At 42.3% G+C, this 24,430-nt stretch overlaps 2 protein-coding genes across 2 annotated transcripts in view; one reads left to right on the top strand and one right to left on the bottom strand.

Moving 5' to 3' along the window:
* Nucleotides 1-8,249: 8,249 nt before the first annotated feature.
* On the top strand, nt 8,250-23,654 carry eno4 (enolase 4; the record flags this gene model as incomplete). Its single annotated transcript, XM_080782917.1, has 13 exons — nt 8,250-8,426; nt 9,510-9,638; nt 13,887-14,065; nt 15,604-15,920; nt 18,066-18,238; nt 18,383-18,511; nt 18,794-18,862; nt 19,093-19,257; nt 19,439-19,564; nt 20,353-20,548; nt 22,058-22,119; nt 22,430-22,565; nt 23,596-23,654. The coding sequence occupies 13 exons, from the start codon at nt 8,250-8,252 to the stop codon at nt 23,652-23,654; spliced, it is 1,917 nt and encodes a 638-aa protein (XP_080639043.1).
* The window catches only part of shtn1 (shootin 1), a 41,206-nt gene continuing 34,895 nt past the window's right edge, over nt 18,120-24,430 (bottom strand). Inside the window, exon 14 of the mRNA XM_080781421.1 lies at nt 18,120-18,223. The gene's annotated coding sequence lies outside the window, so the exon portion shown is untranslated. The remainder of the gene's footprint in view (nt 18,224-24,430) is intronic.

Raw genomic sequence — 24,430 nt, 5'->3', positions numbered from 1 at the left:
GGTCGTTGGGTTTTCCCTTTACCATGGCAACTAATTCATGAGAATAAAATGAAAGGCTTTTGCACACCTACAGGCGACAGGTGTGTAGGGAGGACAGCCAGGTGCCCGATGTACTGAAAAAGGAAAAAAGAATCCTGCACATTGTCTTCAAATGCAGTTGAAAAGTTTAAGGGAACAGCAATGTTTCGGTCTATCCGACCTTCATCAGGTGAGAATAACCTTCAACCTGATTTTAACACCGGAATGGTCAGTAGACCAGTGTCTTACGCCATCTAGTGGTTGGTTATTCTGACTATCCATGAACTCACAGTGGATACATGTTTTTGAGTGGTGCAACCACTCCAAGGAACAACAATGTCTGTGACCCGTGTTCACCTATGTGTTGGTTCACCTATGTGACGTTAATGAGCACCAGTATGTACCAGTAGGGGCGCTGTAGTAACGTTAGCCTAGCACAGCAACACACATGAATGCTGCGTGCATGCATAGAGAGAGAGAGAGGAGGGAGAACGGCCTGTTAAAGCGCCACCATGAGGCTGACTTTTACAAAACAAATTTCTATATATTACTATATTACATTGTATCCATACGTCACACAAATTGGTACACACACCATCGTCATTATAGAGCGTTGCAGTCCCGAATGAATCCCAATGCATTTTTCCCATAGACATTTCAAAAAGTATTTATTTAAAGACCTTTTAAGCGTCGTACGAAGTCAACTTGAGTCGTGACAAATCATGACAAACACAATATTTTGGACCAAACAAATAATTACAAAGAAGAAAAACAAACAAAAAAGTGTTGTAACCTGCCGTTCTTTTCTACTTTCCAAATCTTTGCTTTGCCCAAAACATTGGTCTTTAAATAAATACTTTCTGAAAAGTCTGAGGAAAATGAACGGTCTCTCAAGGGGGCGGGATTGCGACTCTCTATAGTGATGTTATCAACACATATTCCATCCTGATTGGCTAAGATTGCCTTTAAAGGTTTGCAGGATTGGTACGTGTTGAACAAAATGCCACACACATTCCCACTAGGCCGAGAAGAAATCCCACTTGAAAATGTTCATTCAGCAGTATCAGTTTTCAGCAGCAAGCAGATTGAGCAGTGCAAACTTCCAGTTTAAATAGCCGGTATGAAGATAGAATGAGTGTGTGATTGGATGAAGTGAATCATGTGAATGATAACTTGATGCTGAGGCGGCCCAATTAACGGCCTGCAGCAACTGCACTGAGTTTCCTGACTGAACTTGCTCTGCGCATGTCTGCGACAGGCACGATGCTCAGTCATTTGTACTTGTGATCAGAGTACACGCTGGCTGAACCCGTTCGAGTGTGGTGGTACCTGTTGCACAGTTCGACTGATTGACTGTATTACTTGTAAACAGCATTAAACTGCCCAAAACAAAAAGTTCATAGACTTGGCTCTGTCATTCGATTAACAGTCCATAGAGTAGACTAAGACTTGGCTGCCATATGACGGAATTTCAAAAGCCAGACATTGGAGGGGCTAGCAACCCTCAAAAATGTAACAATCATCAACAAAACACTATATGCACAAAAGAGATGGGACAATTACAGCTACAGTACCTCTCCTTGTTGTAGCCTGATAGATGCAGAAGCAGCTTTCTGCTTCTATGGGCCGACGGCATGAAACAAACTTCCACTATACCATCGACAATAATAGCAGTTCTGGCTGAACCGTGCAGTCAGTTTTCGCGAAACGCGGGAATCTGGTAGAGGGCCATGCCAAACGGTGACTATACGAAGCCCATGACCATTGGCCAAAGTGGCACTATAGCACTGAATTGAAAATGAAAACTTTGAATGCGCATAGCTCATGAACCATTTGACCATCTGCAATAAAACTTCGATTCACATATGCGTCTCCTCATGCCGAACAAATTCCGTGCTCTGACTTTTGACCTGTTAGACCTTTAGATCACCCTCAATATTTTTAATTATTCCTGACTGAAAAAGTTAAAATATATCTCCCAGAATCTTTGATCAAAATGCAAGAAAACGTCTACACGTGAACTTTGGACCTTATACGGACAACAAATCGTAGTACATTATTTTTAAGTGAAAGAAATTACATTTTTATGACGCGATGAAAATTGCAGATTTTTGAAAATTCTTCTTCTGCTCCTAATACATACATGCAGCGTCATATGCTTATGACATTTTACAGTATGGTAGAGGGTCATGCCAAATAGCACTGAAAGCAGTCTTACTCCAATTAGTCAAAGCGTGAAAAGCGTGAACAGCGAACACACTGTAGTATTGGATAATGACAAGCCCAAAACGAGGACACACGATTGTTATCAAACACACTGAATGATTTTCCTGTTTACATTGTAGTCACTGATTGTCTCCGTGTAGCTCAGTCAGTAGAGCTCTCGCCCTGCGACCACAAGGTTGTGTGTTCAAATCTGGGCTACCGACAACTCAGCCCATGAGTGCATATTGATCTTATTGCGTATTGTCTTCTTTCTTGGTCCCGCCTTATCGCTGCTTGCAGCTATATTTATTATCATCATCATCATCATTTTAAATACCAATCCCATTGATATTTGCTTAACCATGTCTTTTACATTGAACCACCCCAAACTAACAAAGTGAGTTGGAATTAGATGGGTCATTGGTTTTAAGGCAACTGAAAAGTAGTCTACTTTGTTCCCAAGTAGTATAGGCCTACTTGGAAACAATGCAAGTTGGAAACGCATGCCCCACGTGTTTATGTTGTAGGCTACTTACAGGGATCCCTGATCATGACGCTGTCAAACACTGCTGGTGCTATGTTGTACATGGGCATACCCGAATGGAATTCTACTGTGCTGCCACCCCTTATATTGGTGCAGCAGTAAAGCTAGGCCAATCAAGCTGATGCCTACACCCTCCCAAACACACAGTGCCCACACACACACACACACACACACACACACACACACACACACACACACACACACACACACACACACACACACACACACACACACACACACACACACACACACGTTATGTCGTTACCAAGTCAATCCTCATGTAAAAACATAGTTTGCAAAAAAGACATCTAATTCTGAAAACATTTGACTGAGACAGTCTTTGTTGCCACTAGAGGGTAGCGTTGATGCAAAAAAGGAAAGAACTCTGACACATGCTGTGTCACAGGGTGCACAGCCCAGGACTGCATGTAGGTTTAGTATAGGTTATTTGAATTTCATTGAATAAATAAACCAATGAATAAACAAGAACGTAAATACGCTGCAAAAATGTACAGAACAATTTTAGTGTAGCCTATTATGAATATGACCTATTAAGTCTATTAACAAGCCATATCAGAAGTGTTTGTTAGGCCTAATTGATATAAAATGCCCTACACAACATTGTAAAGGTTTAGTGGAGCAGGATGGCACATCAGCTGCTAATATAGCTGCTATATGATAGGCTAGCCGCTATAGCCTATGTAGGCCCATGATAATTAATTCAAAATGTTATAGGCCTATTTATTTTCTTCCTTCCCAAGTGGCCAAAGTTATAGGCAAGCCCAACAAAACAATGAAATAGGGCCTATAAGATAGAGCAATATTAAATTATAGCCCTATACATTATTTGCCTTTACCTATTTATTATTAGCCTATTAATATTTAGAAAAGACCATAATAGCCTCCAAACTAACACAAACTAAAACTATAGGCTATATTCGATTATGTTGAGTAGGCTAGGTGTATGACGTTATTTGTATAGCCTAAACATTTGTTCATGCAGTTTTGTTTTTACATTTTCTTCAACAGGCAACAATGAATGAACTATTGCCTACATTGCTGTTTCACCCCCCCCCCCCCCCACACACACACACACACACACACACACAACAACAACAACAACAACAACAATAGGGTAGGCCAATTCACGCTTCCAGTAAACTGTTAAAAAAGTTTTGAATTTGCCTATAACGTCCTTGAACTTGAAGAATATTTTAAAACCGTTGTTCCTGTAGGTCTATAAGTAAGTGGCTATAGTATTCAGCATTCAGCTAGTTTTTAGTGTCTTTTCGGACTACAATTGCGTCCGGTTACGTCTAAAACAAATAGTGTTTTGTGTAAAGCAGTCACAGTCTCGTGACTTAACGAGTTCTGTAGATCTTGTTTAAGACATTCTCCTATATAAGCCTGCATGCTGAGAAAGAGTTAATGGACAGGTCGACCGAGGCTATATACAAAGGGACAATGCAGAAGAGAAAGGTAGCCTATAGCCAAGTACCTGAGCATGTGTGCAGAATAGATTATGTAGAAATGTCTTCCCTTCCCCTTCGAGGCGTGTTCTACAAACAAACATCTGTCAAAAACAGAAACACATGGGAATGGTCAGACCGGCTGCATGCGCTGCTACATCATCACAGACATTACCAAACGATATTTGTCTGAATTGTCTCCCTGAGGGAGTCGCCATCATGGCAGATCGGGAGTTGATTAAGGTCAGGTGGTGCAGGTGCAGTGTCAATGATGAGTGACATTTGTTTTAAATCAAAGAACATTCTTATTAACTTAGTTTCGCAACTATAAACAAATTATGCAGGCCTATAAAGCCTATAGGCTAAGGCTAGGCTAACCACTTGCCATGCACTATCAAATCATCAGGAAAATACTACATCCGGAATCCGTATAGACTAAATTATGAAATTCCCAGTTATGTTATCGGATTTTACTGAAAAGGTTTTATCTTGATATTGTACCATGAGTCCACGACTACTAGGCTACTTACAACTTTGGAGTCTGGCAGCGCATGTCGTGTAGATTAGGCCCATTGCCATATAGTAAAAGTAGTGCGGCTGCGCTTTCCACAAATCATACATAACAGTCTGATCAGTTCGCAACGTGTGTGAGCTTTGAGCAACATTTGTAGTGTTTGTTGTGCGCGGAGCTTCTCTCTCCACAGCATTTCAGTCATGTGTTCTCCTCTTCAACTCCTCCTTGCTGACACATATCCATCCAAATAAAAGAGACCTTTGGGGCCACCAATGCTCCCATTCAGACGACACCTGGTCAAGTTTGAAAACATGAGCGTTGTATTCGATTTAGAGGCAATTAGAGATCACAACTATATGGCCAGGCTATTTTAGGCTTGGTGAAAAAGACGGGCTAATTAGGCCTCGGGGCAGGCATGTTGTTCTGTTTCACGTGACCCAGCTATACGCATCGCAAGCTGTTTAGCGTCATTAGGCAAACAATTAAAATGTGTGAATTCGTTGAACGGGCACGCATGCTGATATAAACAGACATTTTAATGCAATGGCTGCGATGAGTAAAGGCATATCATGCTGCGAGCCATATGACAGGTTTAGTTAGGCCTATAGGCCTAGATAACTATAAGGGGCCAATATATACAAATAGGCTATAGGCTAAATGAATACTACTATACTATTAATACCACTACTAAGAACAATAAGAAGATTAAATTGTGTGTTTAAAAAAGTGTTTCGTTGCTCAGACCTGAACCCACAGAATTATTTTCTTGCTATAGCTGTTGCAGTTAATTGATGCCACAACCACAGGACCACCAGACCTACAGGCCTATACCGCGCCTGCTAATTTTCAGGTTTCGTTTTATTGACTGAAAGCAGTGCCCTTTAATATTTGGCTGTTGTGCTATAATGTATACAAACTCAGCCGCAGACTTTCTCTAATTGAACGATGTTCTTGGTGTCTCTGTACTGTAAGGCCTAATACTCTATTAGGCTACTCTCGTCTCACATATATAGGAGCCTAGAATGTTAGCCTGTGCATAACCATTTTGACTTATAGTGTAGTGTGTGTGGTTTAGTGATTTCAATATTCCTCTGCTGTGTTTAAAAGTGTACAGTGTTGCGTCCATTCTTTCTTCCGATTATGTCCAGACAGGGGCGCCAGTAGATTGTTAGGAGGATGCCGAACCTGACCCATCCATCCAGTTTAAATTTAACTAAATGTTGTTTATACAAAAAAATGTATTATGCCATCTTGTCTCATTTTTAATTAACCTACTATGCGTTTTCATAAAAAGGTTCTTTCCTTTATCTTTTGTTATCTCGCCAGCCAGAATTAGGCCCGCCGAGGGGCGTTTTTGTTATGAATTAACAATCTGTGATGACATTAACATCAATCTAAACGAACACCAAATGCCAACGTGATGGAGTTAAAGAGTTGCTGATTCCCATAAGACGGATTTACTTGTGTGTCAGATATCATTTGCGTCAATAGCATCTGTACTACAGCCAGACAGACACAACCTGGATTCGAGCCAATGAAAAGCGCTCCAGTGAGTGACGTTGCTATTAGGCTACTGGTGGCCTTTCTGTGACTTCCTGTCCTGGGGCAAAGTGCCCTTTCAGTGAACCCAGCCTAGGCTTCATGATGGCGGGCTCTCTGGCTCCTCTGATGCACGAGCCTCATCATGGACAGCATTCAGCAAGCATGCATGGCATGGTCCATCTTCTCTCGCTCCAGTCCGGTGTGTCACAGTGTGCACCCTGATACGCGAGTCTATTAATTTACCATTTATAATCACAACTACACGAATGAGCTCAATTGTGGACGTTCAGCTGTGTTCAGTTTTGAAATGCCTGCAGGCTACAAGTGTCACCAAATTACGCACGGTCTTTTTCCTGCCCCCCCCCCCCCCCTCCTATGAACTGCGCATGAGGCAAAAAGACAGAAAGACTTTGTGTGAATTAGGAAGCGATCAGTCAAAAAGTCCCATGCATGACTTCGTGTTTATTGAGTGCAATTCTGCAATAACAACAATCATTTGGGATGGCCGGACTATTTTGTGCGCTTTGACGCGCGGGACCGTGGGCATCTCTAGATGGATAAACATACCGCGCGTGGAGCACTTGACTCGTTGAACCTTCATTCTTATGAGGAATGGATGCTGGTCTATAAATTCATAAAACTGATGATCTTAATCTGACCTCTGCCCGCTAGTTTACCTCGTGTCACAGGATTGAAAGGCTGGCTTTCTGCAAACATGTAAGCTGCGATACCCTGGATTTGACTACAGAGAATACAAACGCGTTATAGCAATTGTACAGTAAACAGTAGCCTATTATAGCCTGAGGTGGTTATGTTAAAATAACTGTAAACTGTAGCCTCCCTCACACGTACCATTTAACTCAACCTTCATATACATTTCTATGCCTATAGCCTGCAGGTTGTCTTTTTATGGGTCAATTTGACTCTGGCTGCATGTTTGTATAAACATTCGTGTGTAAATGCAAAAACTAGGGTTTTAACCTCAATAAAGCATATATAGCCTACACACGGAAGCATTGCGGGCCATACTATCAGTTTTGCTGTAATCACTGTGTGATTCCAACAGCAGTCTTAATTGTGTGAGAGAGACCATCGTCCATTATCCTCAACAGGATTTTAAACCGGTCAAGAGTTCATTGTGTTTATCGGCTACAACTGGATGATATTAAGGTCACAAACTCGGGGATTATGGGTAATATTTGAAAGGAAAGCGCGGATATGTGGCTGGGCAAACACACAGGCTATGTTTATGTCAGCTTTAAGTAAAAATGACCCATTTACATTATGCATATGAATAATCATATTTAATTGTACAAATGACATACAGTATAGCCTACCTTATAGTCTACACGTGTTTTTAATTTAAAGCTGCTAAGGGCAGTTTTATTAAGCACGATTAACCTAATATGTAAAGTTGTAATTTAAATTTCATTTCAGAAATGCACAAAGCCTTGGGTAATGATGACAATGTTTTCCATTTGCTTATAGTTATTAAGACTAACTGCCATGTGTTAATTTGTTGTTCGATGGTTGCATTCTAAACTGATGTGGGGAAAAAAAGACTTTATGGTTTAGGGTCATATATTATAGGTTGACATGTGAGATACATGGCCCTATATGTCTATTTATTTAAAACCTTCTAATCTGACGGATAATTATCAATGTTTCAGTTATAGCCTACTGCCCTACTGTGTGCGTGTGTGTGTATGCGTGTGTGTGTGTGTGTGTGTGTGTGTGTGTGTGTGTGTGTGTGTGTGTGTGTGTGTGTGTGTGTGCGTGCGTGCAGTGAGTGAAAGTGAGTGAGTATACGTATCGTACGTCCTATATGATCACGTTCAGTTGCTGGGCAACCACTGTACACAAAACGATCCTTGTTTGTTTGTGTTTTTGTGTGTAGGCTAGTCGTTCGATCGACCTGAAGTCCATCAATTCAATAGACCGTTATTTATATCTTACAATGTCTTATAAAGGCTTTATACGCTATGATAGTCGGGTCTCAAAAGAGGAACAAGAGTTCCGTGAACTAAAAAACAAAGCTGCTGAATTTTACCAAGGAAACGGAGTCCCACAGAAGATAGAGTGTGTCTTAACAGACTTGTTCCTGGATCAGCCGGATGACATTTACGGTTACCTGGTATGAAGAGTCATTTAATCTTTAAGTAGAGGTCTTATGAGAATACCGGTAGTCTAATTTAGTTATTGAGCAATAGATGATGATTTGCATCGTATTTTGTTCGCAAATGCAACTATTATTTCCCTAAATGAAACATCACACGCCGACGCACGCACGCTGTGCACGCACGGGTGCGTCGGCACACACGCACGCACACACAGACGCGCGCGCGCACACACACACACACACACACACACACACACACACACACACACACACACACACACACACACACACACTTTAGTGGTCAGTAAAACATGGGTTCGCAAAGGTCTTCCAGTTCATCCTATAAATCATTTAGCATGCAGTTGCAGGTGTAGTGTATTCAAAATGGCCATTATGCATTTCAAATCTGCACATTTACAATTTAAGTTCATGCATTCCTGTTCTGCTGTCCAGAAGACAAGCATTGCAGTTGTTATGCTGTACTGTACTGCAGAGGTTCTGAGGTTCTCACACATTTTCAAGTCAAGGACCTGCATAAAGATATAGGCTGAAACGTTATACTATGTTTCCCTATTAAAGTTTTTTCACTGCATTTGAAGACAATGTTCTTTTTCAAGTCAAGGACCCCATATGAATTTGGTCACACCGTCACGGACCCCCATCTGAAAAGGTTTTGTGCATGCTAGGGACCCCGGAATAAAACAAAAATCCAAACATTGCAAAATTTCAAAGACTTTAAAAAAATAGTCTTACAAGCTCGCAGAATAGCCAATGAATGGATAAAGTGTTTAAAATTATTGTGATGCTTATTAACACATTTTGCTGTGGTCCCCCTGCATGGACACCTTAGGGTCCCCACTTTGACAACCACTGCAATAATGCGTGGCTCTAAATTACTCTGCAGTACATAAATTAGTTGGGCAAATTAGTTTGCACAATCAGTGTCTGCAGTAATTCAAACCATTCTCCAGCCAACATGCTCCAGTTGTCATCGCTGACATGAATGAATTAAACCGCAATTTCTCCCTGATAATTTCAACACAAGACTTTAAAAGAAAATTGAGGTTTCTGTATTTTAATCATCTGATGTCACTTTAGGCCAATTACTTCTCCAAACTCTCTGCGCCGCCACGGATCAGCAAGCTAAAGGGCATTGAAGTATATAATGCAAAAGGACAAGCATCCATTGAAGCAGAGGTCTTCTGTATCATACGGAATGAAGAAAAGGTAAACCTGCAAACAGATTATTATTTAGCTTTTTGAGACTTTTTTAGGCTCCATGAAGCAATTAATGATTGGTCTTATTTGTGATGACTGAAGTTACTGTATACTTTCCTTATCTCCTGCAACTGTCATGGACTAATAGTGCTCCTGTGGCACTGGTGGGGTTGTATACAGTTCCTATATAGAGTTATACACCAAAGAATGAAGTGGGCTGATACAGCAGATTGAGGCAGATTAGAAAAATGAGGCCCGTCTGAACTGAGTGGTGCTCTGTGTGTGTGTGTGTGTGTGTGTGTGTGTGTGTGTGTGTGTGTGTGTGTGTTAGGCTACTCAACAGTGACACCTACTCAAGCGGACATGGAGACATACATAGGGACCCACATTGCTGTTCCTTGGAGTGGCTAGCAGTAGCACCACTCAACAACTGTAATCTGTACTGCAGTGTGCTGTACGGTACACCATACCGTACTGTGCAATACCGTACTGTGCAGTGCAGTACCGTACCGTACTGCACTGAACACTGTACTGTACTGTACTGTACTGTACTGTACTGTACTGTACTGTACTGTACTGTACACCTCACCATACTGTACAGCACTGTACTCTGTACTGGTGATACACAAAAAACTGTACTGTACTGTACTGTACTGTACTGTACTGTACTGTACTGTACTGTACTGTACTGTACTGTACTGTACTGTACTGGTGATACACTAAAAACTGTACTGTACTGTACTGTACACCATATTGTACAGAACTGTACTCTGTACTGGTGATACACAAAAAAACTCCCATGAGAAACCTCCCATCATGCACCTGTGCAAGGTGTGAAGCTCAACAACACCACTTTGTCACCTATTGGTAGCCCAAACAGACAGACATAGGGACATACTGTAGACCTATTGGTACCCCAAACAGACAGACATAGGGACATACTGTAGACCTATTGGTACCCAAAACAGACAGACATAGGGACATACTGTAGACCTATTGGTACCCCAAACAGACAGACATAGGGACATACTGTAGACCTATTGGTACCCCAAACAGACAGACATAGGGACATACTGTAGACCTATTGGTACCCAAAACAGACAGACATAGGGACATACTGTAGACCTATTGGTACCCCAAACAGACAGACATAGGGACATACTGTAGACCTATTGGTAGCCCAAACAGACAGACATAGACATTAAAAAAAATACAAATAAAAAAAACAGTTAAAAAACAAAACAAAATAGAGAACAAAAAAAGAAAAAAAAGCTCTGTATGTGTGTGTGTCAGACTGCCACAACAGCTGTGTTCGCTGCGTTCCTGCGTCTTACTTGTGTAACAGTATGTGTGACGGATGGTGTGTCCCCCTATAGTACACCTCACTGTATTGAGTTCTGGGGATATAAAGAACCCCTGAACCACCTGCCACATGGAGTCTACAATACATGCTCCGGATGGTAACAGAACAGTGTCCGGCTGGGGTGACTGAATGGCAAGACGTTGTTGAGAGGTTACAGTCGAACAAAAACAATGTAATTCCTAAGCCCTAGTTTATACTTTGTTGCACAATGACCAGAATCCTCACTGAAGCACAGATTTACTGAAGTAGCTGCAGTGAGTTGATACAAGGTTGTTGCACCAGTGTTTTAACAGTGCTGACTGAGTATACACTTATACAGTATAGGCCTTCGGTTACTCCCCTTTCCTTTTGACCCTCCTGGCTAATAACGTCATGTCTGACACACAAGAAATAAGCGGGGCGCATACTCCAGTATTTAGCTTCAGTGACGTCATGTTGTAGTTTTACTAACCACCGCGGTGAGTGTGTTATCACCTAAAAACTGGAGTATGCGTCATTCTGACATCACTCTGAATTGTCTAGTCAGCTGTTGGCACACTGAAATCTGCAGGCCCATTCAATTCCACATTCTCCTAATATGAGGAGCCAAAGTCTCTCCCAAAGAATGGATGAGTTACTTTTGGATGTTCTCCATGGCTACAGGTTTCTATCCAGCCTCCGCTAGTCCGCCAGCCACATTATGGTACCCTCTGGCTCCTACAGGAAGACATTGAACTGCCAGCACAGCTTTTTCTGCTGACCTTGCTACCATGGGTGATGTTACTTAATTACGTACTGTACGTGCTCATTCTGGATCATTACCAATTTAGAACAGTCTGCGACATGTAGTCTGCTGGAAGCTGAGACCTTAACTCAGAATGACATTAGATACAGTAACACATATACATGCTCTATATGCATGACTTCTACTCAGGGTTCAGAAAGCAAGTTAAATCATTATTTGATTAAATGTTACTTTGTTATTGTACGTTTTATGATGATCACACTGACAAAGAGTCAACTAGCTAGATAATTTAAAGCATAGCATAATATGATTGTATAAAGAGAGACAATTAAACATGAATGACTAAATTAAATAATTATACTGTATAAGGCTCACTAGGATAGGATAATGTGTGTTGCACACAAATTGCAGATTTGTAAGCTCACAACACCTTGCGTGGCAACACATTTTTGTAAGCTTGTAGATCGGCTATTTTCACGATTTTTGAAAATGTCTGAAACGTCTTGATCATTTTCCGCCTATAATGACATGCCCAAAATAGTGCGGCCAGGTTGAAAGCTGATGCTTTGGAAGCGACAGTATCGGGCCTAGGCTGCAGCTGTACAGTAAACACTAATGTGAAGAGACAGCCGGGGGCAACAAGCGAGCTATCGGAGGGTAGCAATCAGAGGACAGCCGGTGACCTTTGACCCTTGCCATTTCAATTTTCACAGTATCACACAGGACAGAAAAATGGGATGTGACACCATGAGCTGAGGTCACAGAGGGGTCACGAGAGCAGACACCTAAGGCCCTCTAAGCACACCTCGACCCTTTCACCCTGGAAACTTTACCCTGCAAACTGAGTACACCGTTTAACTCTGATCAATATAATTAAGGTACTCATGCTAGTTATCGTTCCAAGAAATCCACAATCCCATCCAAAAACGTGAGAGACAGATGCTGCTAACAGTAACACAGAAAGCTATATATATTTTATCTTTCTTTTTTTAATTAAATATACAGTATAGTAGATACAGTAAGTAAAAAACGAGCAAAAAAGTGCTATGTCAAATTGACCAAATGGGTTGGCACAGGTTACATTTGGGAGAACGGAAAATACAGGCAAAATTCAGCATGGCCGGAGTGACTTTGGAGCGATGCTTTTGGATTATCACTCTGCCCATTTCCAGCCTTAGCACTAACAGTAATCTGTTGTGACAGGAAACAGCGATGATAGTGGTTGGACCTAAAGGAGAGAGAGAGAGAGAGAGAGAGAGAGAGAGAGAGAGAGAGAGAGAGGGGGAGAGAGAGAGAGACAGAGAGACAGACAGAGAGACAGATACAGAGACAGACAGACAGAGAGCTGAAGGATGAATGGAGAGAGAGGGATGGGAAGGAAGATGTAAAGATGAAGATGAAGGAGATAAAGGAGGACGGGTAGAGGAAGAGAGAGAGGATGAGTAAGGATAGAGCGAGGTAGAGGGAGTATGGTGGAGTGCAGACATTAACTCAGATACTCCATTCCCTCTGGTCCCACTCCCAGCTCTAGGTCAGTGTCAGCGTCACCCTCACAGCTCCCAATATTCCTGGCTAGAGGATTACTCGCACTGTACTGTAAGTTGTCCAGCCGGGCAGAGAAGCTACACAATTCAGTCCTAATTAAATTAATGATCCTGTGCTCCGCAAATGCAAAAATGTGGATACATTTGCAAACTCTTGGAGTTACAAATGTATATATTAAACATTGAGAATGTTACTGCATTGCGTATATGGTGTGGGGGCTTCATCTCACCGTCCCGACTCACTGCAGTAATGGATTGGTTCACACATTGAGCAGTTGGTTCAATCAGGGCCCCGATTTTGACATCTGTTGTTGCTCAACACCCCCCCCCCCCCCCAACACACACACAGAGACTCTCTCTCTCTCCTGGTATGAACAGATATATTTAGTATAATGGATAAACAAGCAGGTGTTCCAGTGTTCCTCATTTAATGCCAAGTTTTGAATATTAAAGCGTAGTACACCGGTTTCACCCCCAAAAAATATTTATTTTCTATGGGCGCGACATTAAAAAAAAAAGATTTATTTCTGTGTGTGTGTGTGTGTGTGTGTGTGTGTGTGTGTGTGTGTGTGTGTGCGTGTGCGCGTGTGCGTGCGTATATGTGTGTGTGTCTCATCAATGTCCAGAGGATGTGCACTGCATCCATCTCCAGCAACAGTGTGGCCTCTGAGGATAATTCAGTGCATCCAGGTGCTAACAGTGTCAGTGATGTATTGACTGCCCTCTGTTGGGTCAATGGAGATCTAAGCACATTGCTGAGAGACTGTAATCCCTGTGACCAGACCATGGTGGATCAGATACTGAGGTAATGTATGTTAATATAGTCTTGTTCTAATCTTTGAAAAAAGCTTTTTATTTTATGTTTTATTTCGTCTCTGAAGGTGCATCCATCTGCCATCCAGTGTTTCAGAGATTAAAATATTTTTTGCTTTCTTTACTCATTTATTATGAGACAATTAATTTACAGGTTATGTTTTATTTTCATACCATCAGTCATTCATTGAAATGTGGTAGAACCTTGTTGTACTATAATTTGGATAAATGTCCAAATATTGTCAATTTGCCAATCATCTTTGCCAGGTGCTCCCGTGCTCTGTGAATGGCAGAATCACATTTACTCTCTGTCAATTCCACTGTCATCAGGTGAAACTGGCTCATGGAGCACAGGTGATAAATATGATCAACAATATTTGAAGTCTTTGCCTGCAGGCAAGGTGACTGGAAGTTATTCTTTGGAACCTGAGTCCTACACTGTCTTGCTTAATGTAGAAGCTGTTGGTTTGTTCTGTGTACTGAACATGCGGATGCCTCAACAACAATTCTATGTGCGCTTCTAAACTAATAACTCACATACTGGACTAAAATGTTATAAGTATACATTATACACCTTTCTTTTCTACTATTGCTATTATTATTATTGTTTGTTTTTGTTTATTTTACTAGAGGATTGTAATTTGTTACATGCATTCAGCTAATGCATGTGGGTGGGTGTTAATACAGTGATGGTATGGTTGTGCAACTCAGTAAACAAACCCATAAATTAATCAGATAGAAAGAGTTATAAAGACAAGCAAATGAATAAACAAGGGACTCCATTTCTGTGCATTATAACTCAAACAGGATTAAACGTGGCTTGCCGCGTGTTGACCTTCTGGAGTGGGGTCATGTAGAGGTTGTTTGCCGATTGTCACATCACATCATATCACAGCACACCAGGCTCCTCTTATTGGCTGCTTTTGCATCATCTCACATTAAGCAACAGTAGTGCCAGTCAGATGAACTGCTGCGTGTCACTATGGCTCGACGGGGGAAAATGTCCCGTGAATATGTCTATTGCATCATTCTCTCCCCTCATGGGCTTTTGTGGACTCAAATGATATAAAAAAACACCCGTGTGAAGTGAGGGGCGCTAATATATTAAAGACTAACTCATGTTGATTAGGTGATGTAATGGTGATGTAAAACAAACGGTGCCAACACAAACATTAAATGCCATTAACAATAAAGAGGACAATATGACATAATGAGGGACATTATGACGTAAATTGTCCCTTCATTGTCAATGGCATCTTTAAAACAAACATTGAACTAAAATATTGCATATCCTATGGCGCCCGTTTCCCTTTTATCTTTTGTGTAGCCCCCCACTTAAACTCTCTCTTGCTGAAAAAAGCTAATCTATAAGCTTTTAGATCTGCTATTTTTGCTAAATGCCCACCTATTTTCTCCAATAGGGATGCATGTGGACGTGGTTAACTGACAGCCCCCCCCCCCCCCCCCCCCCCCCACATTGGCAGCAGAGAACCTTCGTTCACCGATTAGCTAGTGCAGAATATCTCAGAGCTCAATTGTCTTAATCTTCTCTATTGCTCTGTGTCTATTGTCTACTCTTAATGTCTGTCTGCATGCGGTTTTGGGCAGTGATTTCCTCTTGGCACGCTCCCTGGAGGAGCAGGACCTCCACAAGAGAGAGAGAGAGAGCCGTCCACCATCTGAACCTGAGTTGCAGTCTCCACCTTCTCCACCTACAGCACCCACTAAGGAGAAGAAGGTGCAGTCTCCACCTTCTCCACCTACAGCACCCACTAAGGAGAAGAAGGTGCAGTCTCCACCTTCTCCACCTACAGCACCTACTAAGGAGAAGAAGGGAGTGGACAAAGGTATTGACGATATGCACACGGTTGCCATATTGCCAGGAAGGTGCTGCCTAGGTGCAACTTCTGATTAAAAGCCATTCATCCAAACAGAAAAGTCTTATCTAATTGTTTTAAATAACGTCAAACTCACCAATATTGCAGCTGTACGAAAAGCTTGAATTATCCTCTTTCTATCTGCAGTTTGTTTCATAAAAATCCACTGTACACATGTTATGAACTACTTCCTGTCAAGAAATACCTTGCAGGTGATTTAGTGGAAGCGCTTATCAGTAAAGCAACATCCTGCTGCCTCCTCTATTATGTGCAAAATGAAAACAGGTGGTACGCACTACACAGGGCCAGTGAGCACTTCCAAACTCCAACACTTCAAAAAATAAAAATCACTTTCAATGAATTTCTTGACAGGAAGTAGCTCTACGGTGGAACAGCTATGTGTGTATGTCTGTCTGTCTGTTTGAGCACAGAATGTCTGTTTGTACCATGACCTTTGATCCCTGCAGCTGCTGCTGATTGACTCCTGATTGACTGACACACACACACACACACACACACACACACACACACACACACACACACACACACACACACACACACACACACACACACACACACCACATACACACACACACACACACACACACACACACACACACACACACACACACACACACACACACACACACACACACACACACACACACACACACACACACGGGTATATAGCCTTTTGTATCGCCCCGGAAATGAAAATGAAGCTCTCTCTCTCTTGCTAATGGAGAATCTCTAATGGATTTACAGTATGTCAGTTGTAATGGTCTAGCTCTTTATGTTTCAGTGAAAATAATGGATAATTAAAATCAATCCACAGTACGAGCCAAGATTTGGCACTTGGCATCGGTATCGGCAGGTATATTCCTAATGGTACCTACTTTAAAAAGGACATTCAGCTGCTGTAATAAATTGTACCTGCCGCTGTGCTTAGCAGACATTGCTAATACTATGCAGTCGCACAAGGAAGGTCTGGCCAGCACACGTTTTATTGGCATATTTAATATTCTGCCTAACATGGACAATGGAGCATACCTCCCATCACATCAGACTTCAAATTCATTCATAATTCATAATTCATGTCATGCTACTACATAATTTCGGGGGGTTTCAGAACATGAGTATGCTCTCAGCGAAATATCATAGCCAGAAACCCATGGGTGTGTTTAATGAGTATGCATAAAGAGCTGTTACTTGCATGAGCGATCAGCTCTAGGTACATGGGTAGCCACTTTCGGGGGCTACCCATGTACCCCTGTATTTGGGACGTTACCGACGTCCCAAATACACAAAAGGTAAACGAGGGTACCAAAAAGGTACCCTCGTTTATAGAGTTTTTTTTTTTTTTTGCAATTTATGCCTTTACTGGATAGTATCAGTGAAGAGAGACAGGAAACGGGGAGAGAGACACGTGCAGCAAAGGCTGTCGGACTCAGAACTCGAACCCACTACATTGAGCCTAAGTGCTGAGCCAACTAAATATTAAGTATTAAGCCTTGCTGAGCCACGAGGCCCATAGGGCCTAGAATGGAACTCCCGGTCGCCTCACTTCCTGTACTTTTGTAGCTGTTCCTGGTACCTCACTTCCTGGAACTATTGCTAACATAATTTTCCCCCACAGTTCCCCTTATGATCAAACCGTGTCAACAGAAAATGAATGACCATATTCAACTACACAAAACTTTTTTTTCTCCGTACACTACATTTCGGGGTTAAAAACCATTTTTTTTAAACAATATATTCCCTTGTTATCACCCATTATACCCATTATTAAATGTTCTTGTAATACTCATACCAGGACAGGAAATACATTTCTTCACATTTACTGTATGTGGCAGTGTCACAATACATATCTGTCTGGCCTGGGCCATGGCTCAACGGTCCAGGCACCTTGGCCGGTTGTCCAAGTCTGGCAGTGTGCTGCGGGTTCGACTCCCGATCCCGACAGCCTTTACTGCATGTCACTCCCCCATTTCCTGTCAGCCTACTGTCTGTCCCTCTATAAAAAATAAAGGCGAAAGCCGAAAAAACTAACAAAACATATCTGTCGTAATAATGTATTAAAAAAAAACTTAAGTGATGCTTGTTTTGTTCTACCAGGGAAAAAGAGAAACAGCATAGCAGAGAAGCCAATCACCCCACAGGTTCCACCAGAAGCGGTCCTGCCTGGAAGCATGGCCATCGGTGCAGTGTCACTGGCTGTGGCAAAAACTGGAGCACAACTCCAAGACATTCCCCTGTACAAATATATAGCAAACCTGCGAAAACACAAGGTTAACACACACACACACACACACACACACACACACACACAAACACACACACACACACACACACACACACACACACACACACACACACACACACACATTATAGAGGGCAGTGTAATGATTGTTGTCTTTCACAAATTCATCCAGACTCCAGAAGAGTTCCACATTCCGTTGCCCTTGGTAACTTTGCTGAGCTGTGGCAAGATGTCTCCAGGAAAATTGAATTTATTTGAAGAGGTCATCCTGATGCCCGAAGCAGGACAGCGGGTCAAACAAGTAAGCACTCAGAAACACAGCTATTCTGCCTTTGTCTGCTTGCAGTATACACTTGTTTTCTGTCTTGGACACACTTTAACTGTAGATGGTCGCCATACGTTTGGTCTTATTGTTGTTTGTAAACGTTTTCTCAAGTACATCTGGGGGTTAGGTCAAATGTATTTTCTTTATTCTTTCTATCATGTATGTTGCTTGGAAAGACCACTTTCACTTACATTTTTCAAGGTCAATATTTCCTATATGTTGGCATATATGCTGAACTAAAGTGAAATTCTCTGACAGATCACCAGAAAGGCCCTTGATATACAAAGGGAGATGATGAGAATAATGAACGCTACATCAAAGCCTGGGGTGAGAGAAATATTGATTTCTTTACTGTGGGGAAATGTCATTTTAAACAGTCCATACAGAACACAAGAAATGAAATGCAGAGCTTTATCAACATACACTAATACGTTTTTGTATGGCCAGAGCTAATGTGTACTGTAAATTAATTCACAGCATGTGTGGCATTATAAGTAATACATGCCTGATGAGGCTGCGTGAAAAACATACGTTTGATGAGATATTCAATGTCTTAGGCAGTACAGGCAACAGTGTCAACATCTGGAGCCCTGGTTGTTGGATATGAGCGACCTGAGCAGCCTCTGGATCTGATCGCTGATGCGTGCAGCAACCTTGGACTGGCACTGGGAACAGAGCTTCATTTGGCACTAAACTGTGCGGCTCATGAGCTAATGGACTACGTAAGTTGACGAAAGTCTCTCTCTCCCATATTGCAGGTGCCCTTGTGCCAGAGGCCTTGTATAAAACAAGCCGTGACTACATAAACCTTAACTGTCGCTTTAGGGCAATTCAGTAGCAAAGGTGGATAGCATTTGTTAAAGGCAGACAATGAAAGAACTGAAGTGCTTTTCTTCTCCCCAGTCTAAAGGAAAGTATGATGTGGTGACAGGAGGTCCCAAGTCTGCTGATGAGCTAGTGAATATGTATGAAGCTCTGGTGAGCAAATATCCATCAGTGGTGGCCTTGATCGATCCACTGAGGAAAGAGGTATGTTCGTCTTGCTGCAGCATAACAGTGGATGGTTGGCATTTCAGTTTGATGTTACAGAAGCAACCTAAAGAGAAACATTTATGCCAATATTTGTGTTCATTCCATTGGAATGTGAGTGAATGGTAAATAACTAAAAGGCTAAATACCACACTGCTCTGCCCTATAATCATGTGGATAGATCCGGGTCATTCCCATGTGTGTGTGTGTGTGTGTGTGGCTTTCGGACTTCATGTGGCCACGGTGTCCAGCTTTGATTCGTCTACCGTATATGACTCCAAATGTGACGTCTGTTATGAAGTTATAAATAAAAAGAAATAAAAAGAAGTATAAAACAATTAATGATGGTACTTCTGTGGCCTACTGGTCGGTCCAGCGGCTCGCCTCTGAGGAGAGGAGCCATGCAATAAAACACTATTTAAATATCCCAATGGGAATATATGGTGAAGTGAAATCATCCACAGTATTCAGGGGTACACTTTAACCATGTGTATACTGTGTGTATCCTCTCTGTGTACTGTGTGTATCCTCTCCACAGTATTCAGGGGTACACTTTAACCATGTGTAGGCTACTATGTGTATCCTCTCTTCAGGGGTACACTTTAACCATGTGTACTGTGTGTATCCTCTCTATGTACTGTGTGTATCCTCTCTGTGTACTGTGTGTATCCTCTCTTCAGGGGTACACTTTAACCATGTGTACTGTGTGTATCCTCTCTTCAGGGTACACTTTAACCATGTGTACTGTGTGTATCCTCTCTGTGTACTGTGTGTATCCTTTCTCTAAGGATGTGAAGCAGTGGGAGAAGCTGAACAGTGTAATTGGAGCGTCATGCTCCCTGCTGTCTGACATCAGTTATGAACCCCTCAGTCATGGCATGCAGCCACCGGCCACGCCCCTCCCAGGGGTCAAGGCTTTTATCCTGAAGCAGACCAATGAGATGTCGATCAGCGATCTGATTCGCATCACAACAGAGCACCAAGGTAACATAAGAAATCTGTATGACGAGGGCCTCTGACCTTCTTCCCCCTAGATTCGGCACAAGCATGGATTCTACTTCTAATACTACAAAAATGCATTCTACTATACTGCCATCAAAATGTGAATTGCCCTATCGACAGCCATCAAACTTCTCGATTCCACATCCCCATTTAAAACTGACCTTGAATTACAATTGGACTTTATCATTTGGAATTACCAGTAATTCCCTACTACTGTAGCTACTACTGTAGCTAGCCCCCATGCACTCTCCCTCAGTAAGCTCCACGGAAGGAGCCCTGTGGGAGTGGCATCCTCTGCCCCCTCTTTCCTTTCAGTGTTGTTGCTGATATGCAATGTACAGAGTGTACTATGTTTTGATTTATAATTAATTGAGTACAACAGACCAGCTGGACCTTTTTGTTTGTTTGCTTAGACATAACAGATTCATAATTGGTCTTCTTTGTGTCAACTTTAATCACATCAAAGGTTTTAGTACAAACACAATATTGAATTAGTTCAGATTTCAGTGAAATTGTTGCTTACTTGAAACTAGCTCTGATCCATAGCTCTAATGCGTTGCTCTAATGCGTTGCATGTAGAGCTCTAATGCGTTGCATTTAGAGCTATGTTACTCTTGACTTCCGGGGCTCGCATGAATGCAGACCAGCCTCTCGTCTTTAGCGTAAATAAAAATAACGTTTTTGCTACTCACTAAAACAAAGGCGGGTTGTGTCATTAGAAAGTCTACTTTCCTTAGTGGAAGCACTCGTTTCCACCGGGAAAAAAAATACTTTGTTACTCCACTGCGCCTTCTACCGATATTGTCCAGAGAATTGCCTCAGAGAATATTTTTCCGTTGGTGAAAAGAAATCTCTTTCTGGCCAAAAAGTAGGCTACCGTTTATAGTTTATACGTGCGGCGGGGGGCTCAGAGTGCTTCCACTAAGGAAAGTAGGCTTTCTAATGACACAACCCGCCTTAGTAGCAATTTATTTTATTTTATTTTTATTTACGCTAAAGACGAGAGGCTGGTCTGCATTCATGCGAGCCCCGTCGAGACTCGAGAGTAACATAGCTTTAAATGAAACGCATTAGAGCTATGGACCAGAGCTAACTTGAAACATTGACAACTGTAGCGTGGGAGCAATATTTTTGGCCGACATCCAAGTGAAACTATTTAATTTGTCAGCACTCATTGCAAAATGTGGCGTGGCAGCAACAACCTGACATACATTATTGATGCCACTCAAACGTCTTCAATTTACCAATGGAGGGATTTTTTTTCCGGGACATTTTAGATCACAGGAGCTTTTGTCCACATCTGCAGTTTTTGAATCTACTTTTAAATGTATGAATAATTGACACAAACGTGTGTGTGTGTGTGTGTGTGTGTATGTGTATGTGTATGTGTATGTGTATGTGTATGTGTATGTGTGTGTGTGTGTGTGTGTGTGTGTGTGTGTGTGTGTGTGTGTGTGCGTGCGCGATTGTGTCCATACTTCGGAACGGCAGGTGCAGTGATAATGGGCATGACGTGCAGCGAACCCTGCAGCGATGCATCTCTATCAGATGTGGTGAGTCACAGCCTTACGTTCTGTCTTTGTGTGGGTCGAGTGTTCAGACCGCAGCGCTGCACCTTGTCATCTCATTGTGCTTTGCTTGGCCGTTCCTAGATGCAGAAACAATTCTCTCTGCCTCGGGTTCCTCTGCTTTACTTACTGCCTCTGTTTTACTTTAATGTCACGAGCAGTCAAGTTATCCCTGGGCATTTGTCTTCAAGTTCCACCGCAAACCAAATGATCTCTATGTCTCTTCTTTTTGTTGCCATATTGTTATCACTCTGTACTGGTATAAGAAATGCTTTCCTCTTGTTCTTTCCCCAAGGCCGTCGGGCTGGGTGTGAGCTATGTCAAACTGGGAGGTCTGAGCGGTGCTGAGAGGCTGACTAAATACAACCGTCTGATTTCTATAGAGGAAAAACTGGCCCAGCAGGGAATCCTGGGTATGGCGTTTTTGTTTTGTGTGTTTTTCTCTCTCCGTGTGTGTGTGTGTGTGTGTGTGTGTGTGTGTGTGTGTGTGTGTGTTTTAACCCATCCCTTGTCTTGTTTGTGATGTACGGAGAAAAGGAGGTTAGACAAAGCTGTGTGAAGGGAGACGCAGTAATGGCACGTCCTGTGAGAACACATCTCTCTCTCTCTGCTTTGGATGTGAAAGGAAACTGTGACTGAGGAATCAGATTTGTGTGTGTGTGTGTGTGTGTGTGTGTGTGTGTGTGTGTGTGTGTGTGTGTGTGTGTGTGAAATGAGGAGGATGGGGGGGGATTTGGAAAAGGAGCCCTACCTTGTATGTTTTAATTGGCCACCTAATTACACATAGAGTCAGAGACTCTATGTGTGTGTGTGTGTGTGTGTGTGTGTGTGTGTGTGTGTGTGTGTGTGTGTGTATGCGCGCATGTGTGTGTGTCTGTATAAACAACATTTTAATCCCAAAAAGCTGTCTCAGTTCTTTCTTTCAAAATACTAGACCGGTGCCCGGCTGTAGAGCACCGAGTCAGTAACGATGGAAGTTGGAGATCCATGCCCCACCCAGCTATGCAATACCCGTGTCAGAGTAACCGTCTGTGTCCCTTTTATGTCCATGTATGGAGATTTCTGTATCCGTCTCTCTGTGTCCCTTAATTCCTACATATGGAGTTCTTTATCAGGCATGCCCAAATATGGAGTCTATGCAGATGTCAGAACATCATTGTGATGTCAGAACACGCCAGCTCAATTGGCTAATTTGGGCCCTGTCCAGAGCCCCACCGAATTATATCTGTTTCCCCTTTATACCCATATATGGAGTTCTTTGTCAGGCATGCCCAAATATGGAGTCTATGCAGATGTCAGAATGATGTCAGAACAGGCCAGCTCCATGTCTGTGTCCCTTTATATGGAGATTTCTGTATGTCTCTCTGTGTCCCTTTATTCCTATACAGTATATGGAGGTCTGTGTCAGGCATGCCCAAATATGTGTTGCCTAATCTCAATGTGACGTCCTGGAATCTACAGGTAAGGTCCACTGGCAGAGCCTGACCAGAGGCTTTGGTTCTGGATCAAGCCCCCAGTGAGGCGCTCCAATATTGAGGCGCTTGGCCCTAGTGGTAAGAGCGGGGACTGCAGGCCGACCCCTGGAGTTATGACCCCGTGCAGCCCCGTTTAACATTGATTGCTCATTTGCAAAAATTGCGGAAGTAGACCGTTCTTCCGGATGCTTCAAAACGCCACTGAGCAACTTCCACTGAAATGAATAGCGTGGTTCAGTCTCTTACTCTCTATCCTTTTAATACTCTATGTTTTATCTCTCTATTTTATCCACAGTACCCCTTGACAAGCACACTTCCTCATGTTTTGCTGAAAAAACACAATCCACTACTGTGGATGATACAGACGAGGATTGAAACACATGTACAGTATGATTACGGTACAAAATGTGATTTAGTACAAAACTCAATATTATGCAAATTATTGATGTTTCTTCACAAAATCTGTTAGAGAATATGCAAAGATTGCTCTATGAAAGACTACACTGGCAATATGAAACGACTGAATAAACCAGTTTTAAACACACACACACACACACACACACACACACACACACACACACACACACACACACACACACACACACACACACACAGTAACACTTCGACCTTGTTCAAAAAGGTCTGCATATCCTGAGATAGAAAACTCAAGGATAGCTCCTCTCAACAGGGCTACTATCTATAAGTAGTAAGTACTGACCAAGTGGACCAGCAATTAGAATGGTCTTGATTGGTAACCTGCAGACACACTCGCAACAGTAACAATGTGGACTGATTGAGGCACCAAGGCTCAGGGTGACTGT

The sequence above is a fragment of the Protomyctophum bolini genome, assembly GCF_963924005.1.
Source record: "Protomyctophum bolini genome assembly, chromosome: 14".
Taxonomy (NCBI): Eukaryota; Metazoa; Chordata; class Actinopteri; order Myctophiformes; family Myctophidae; genus Protomyctophum; species Protomyctophum bolini.
Note: the sequence above shows the minus strand (reverse complement) of the source record. Positions and strands in the feature narration are given on the sequence as shown.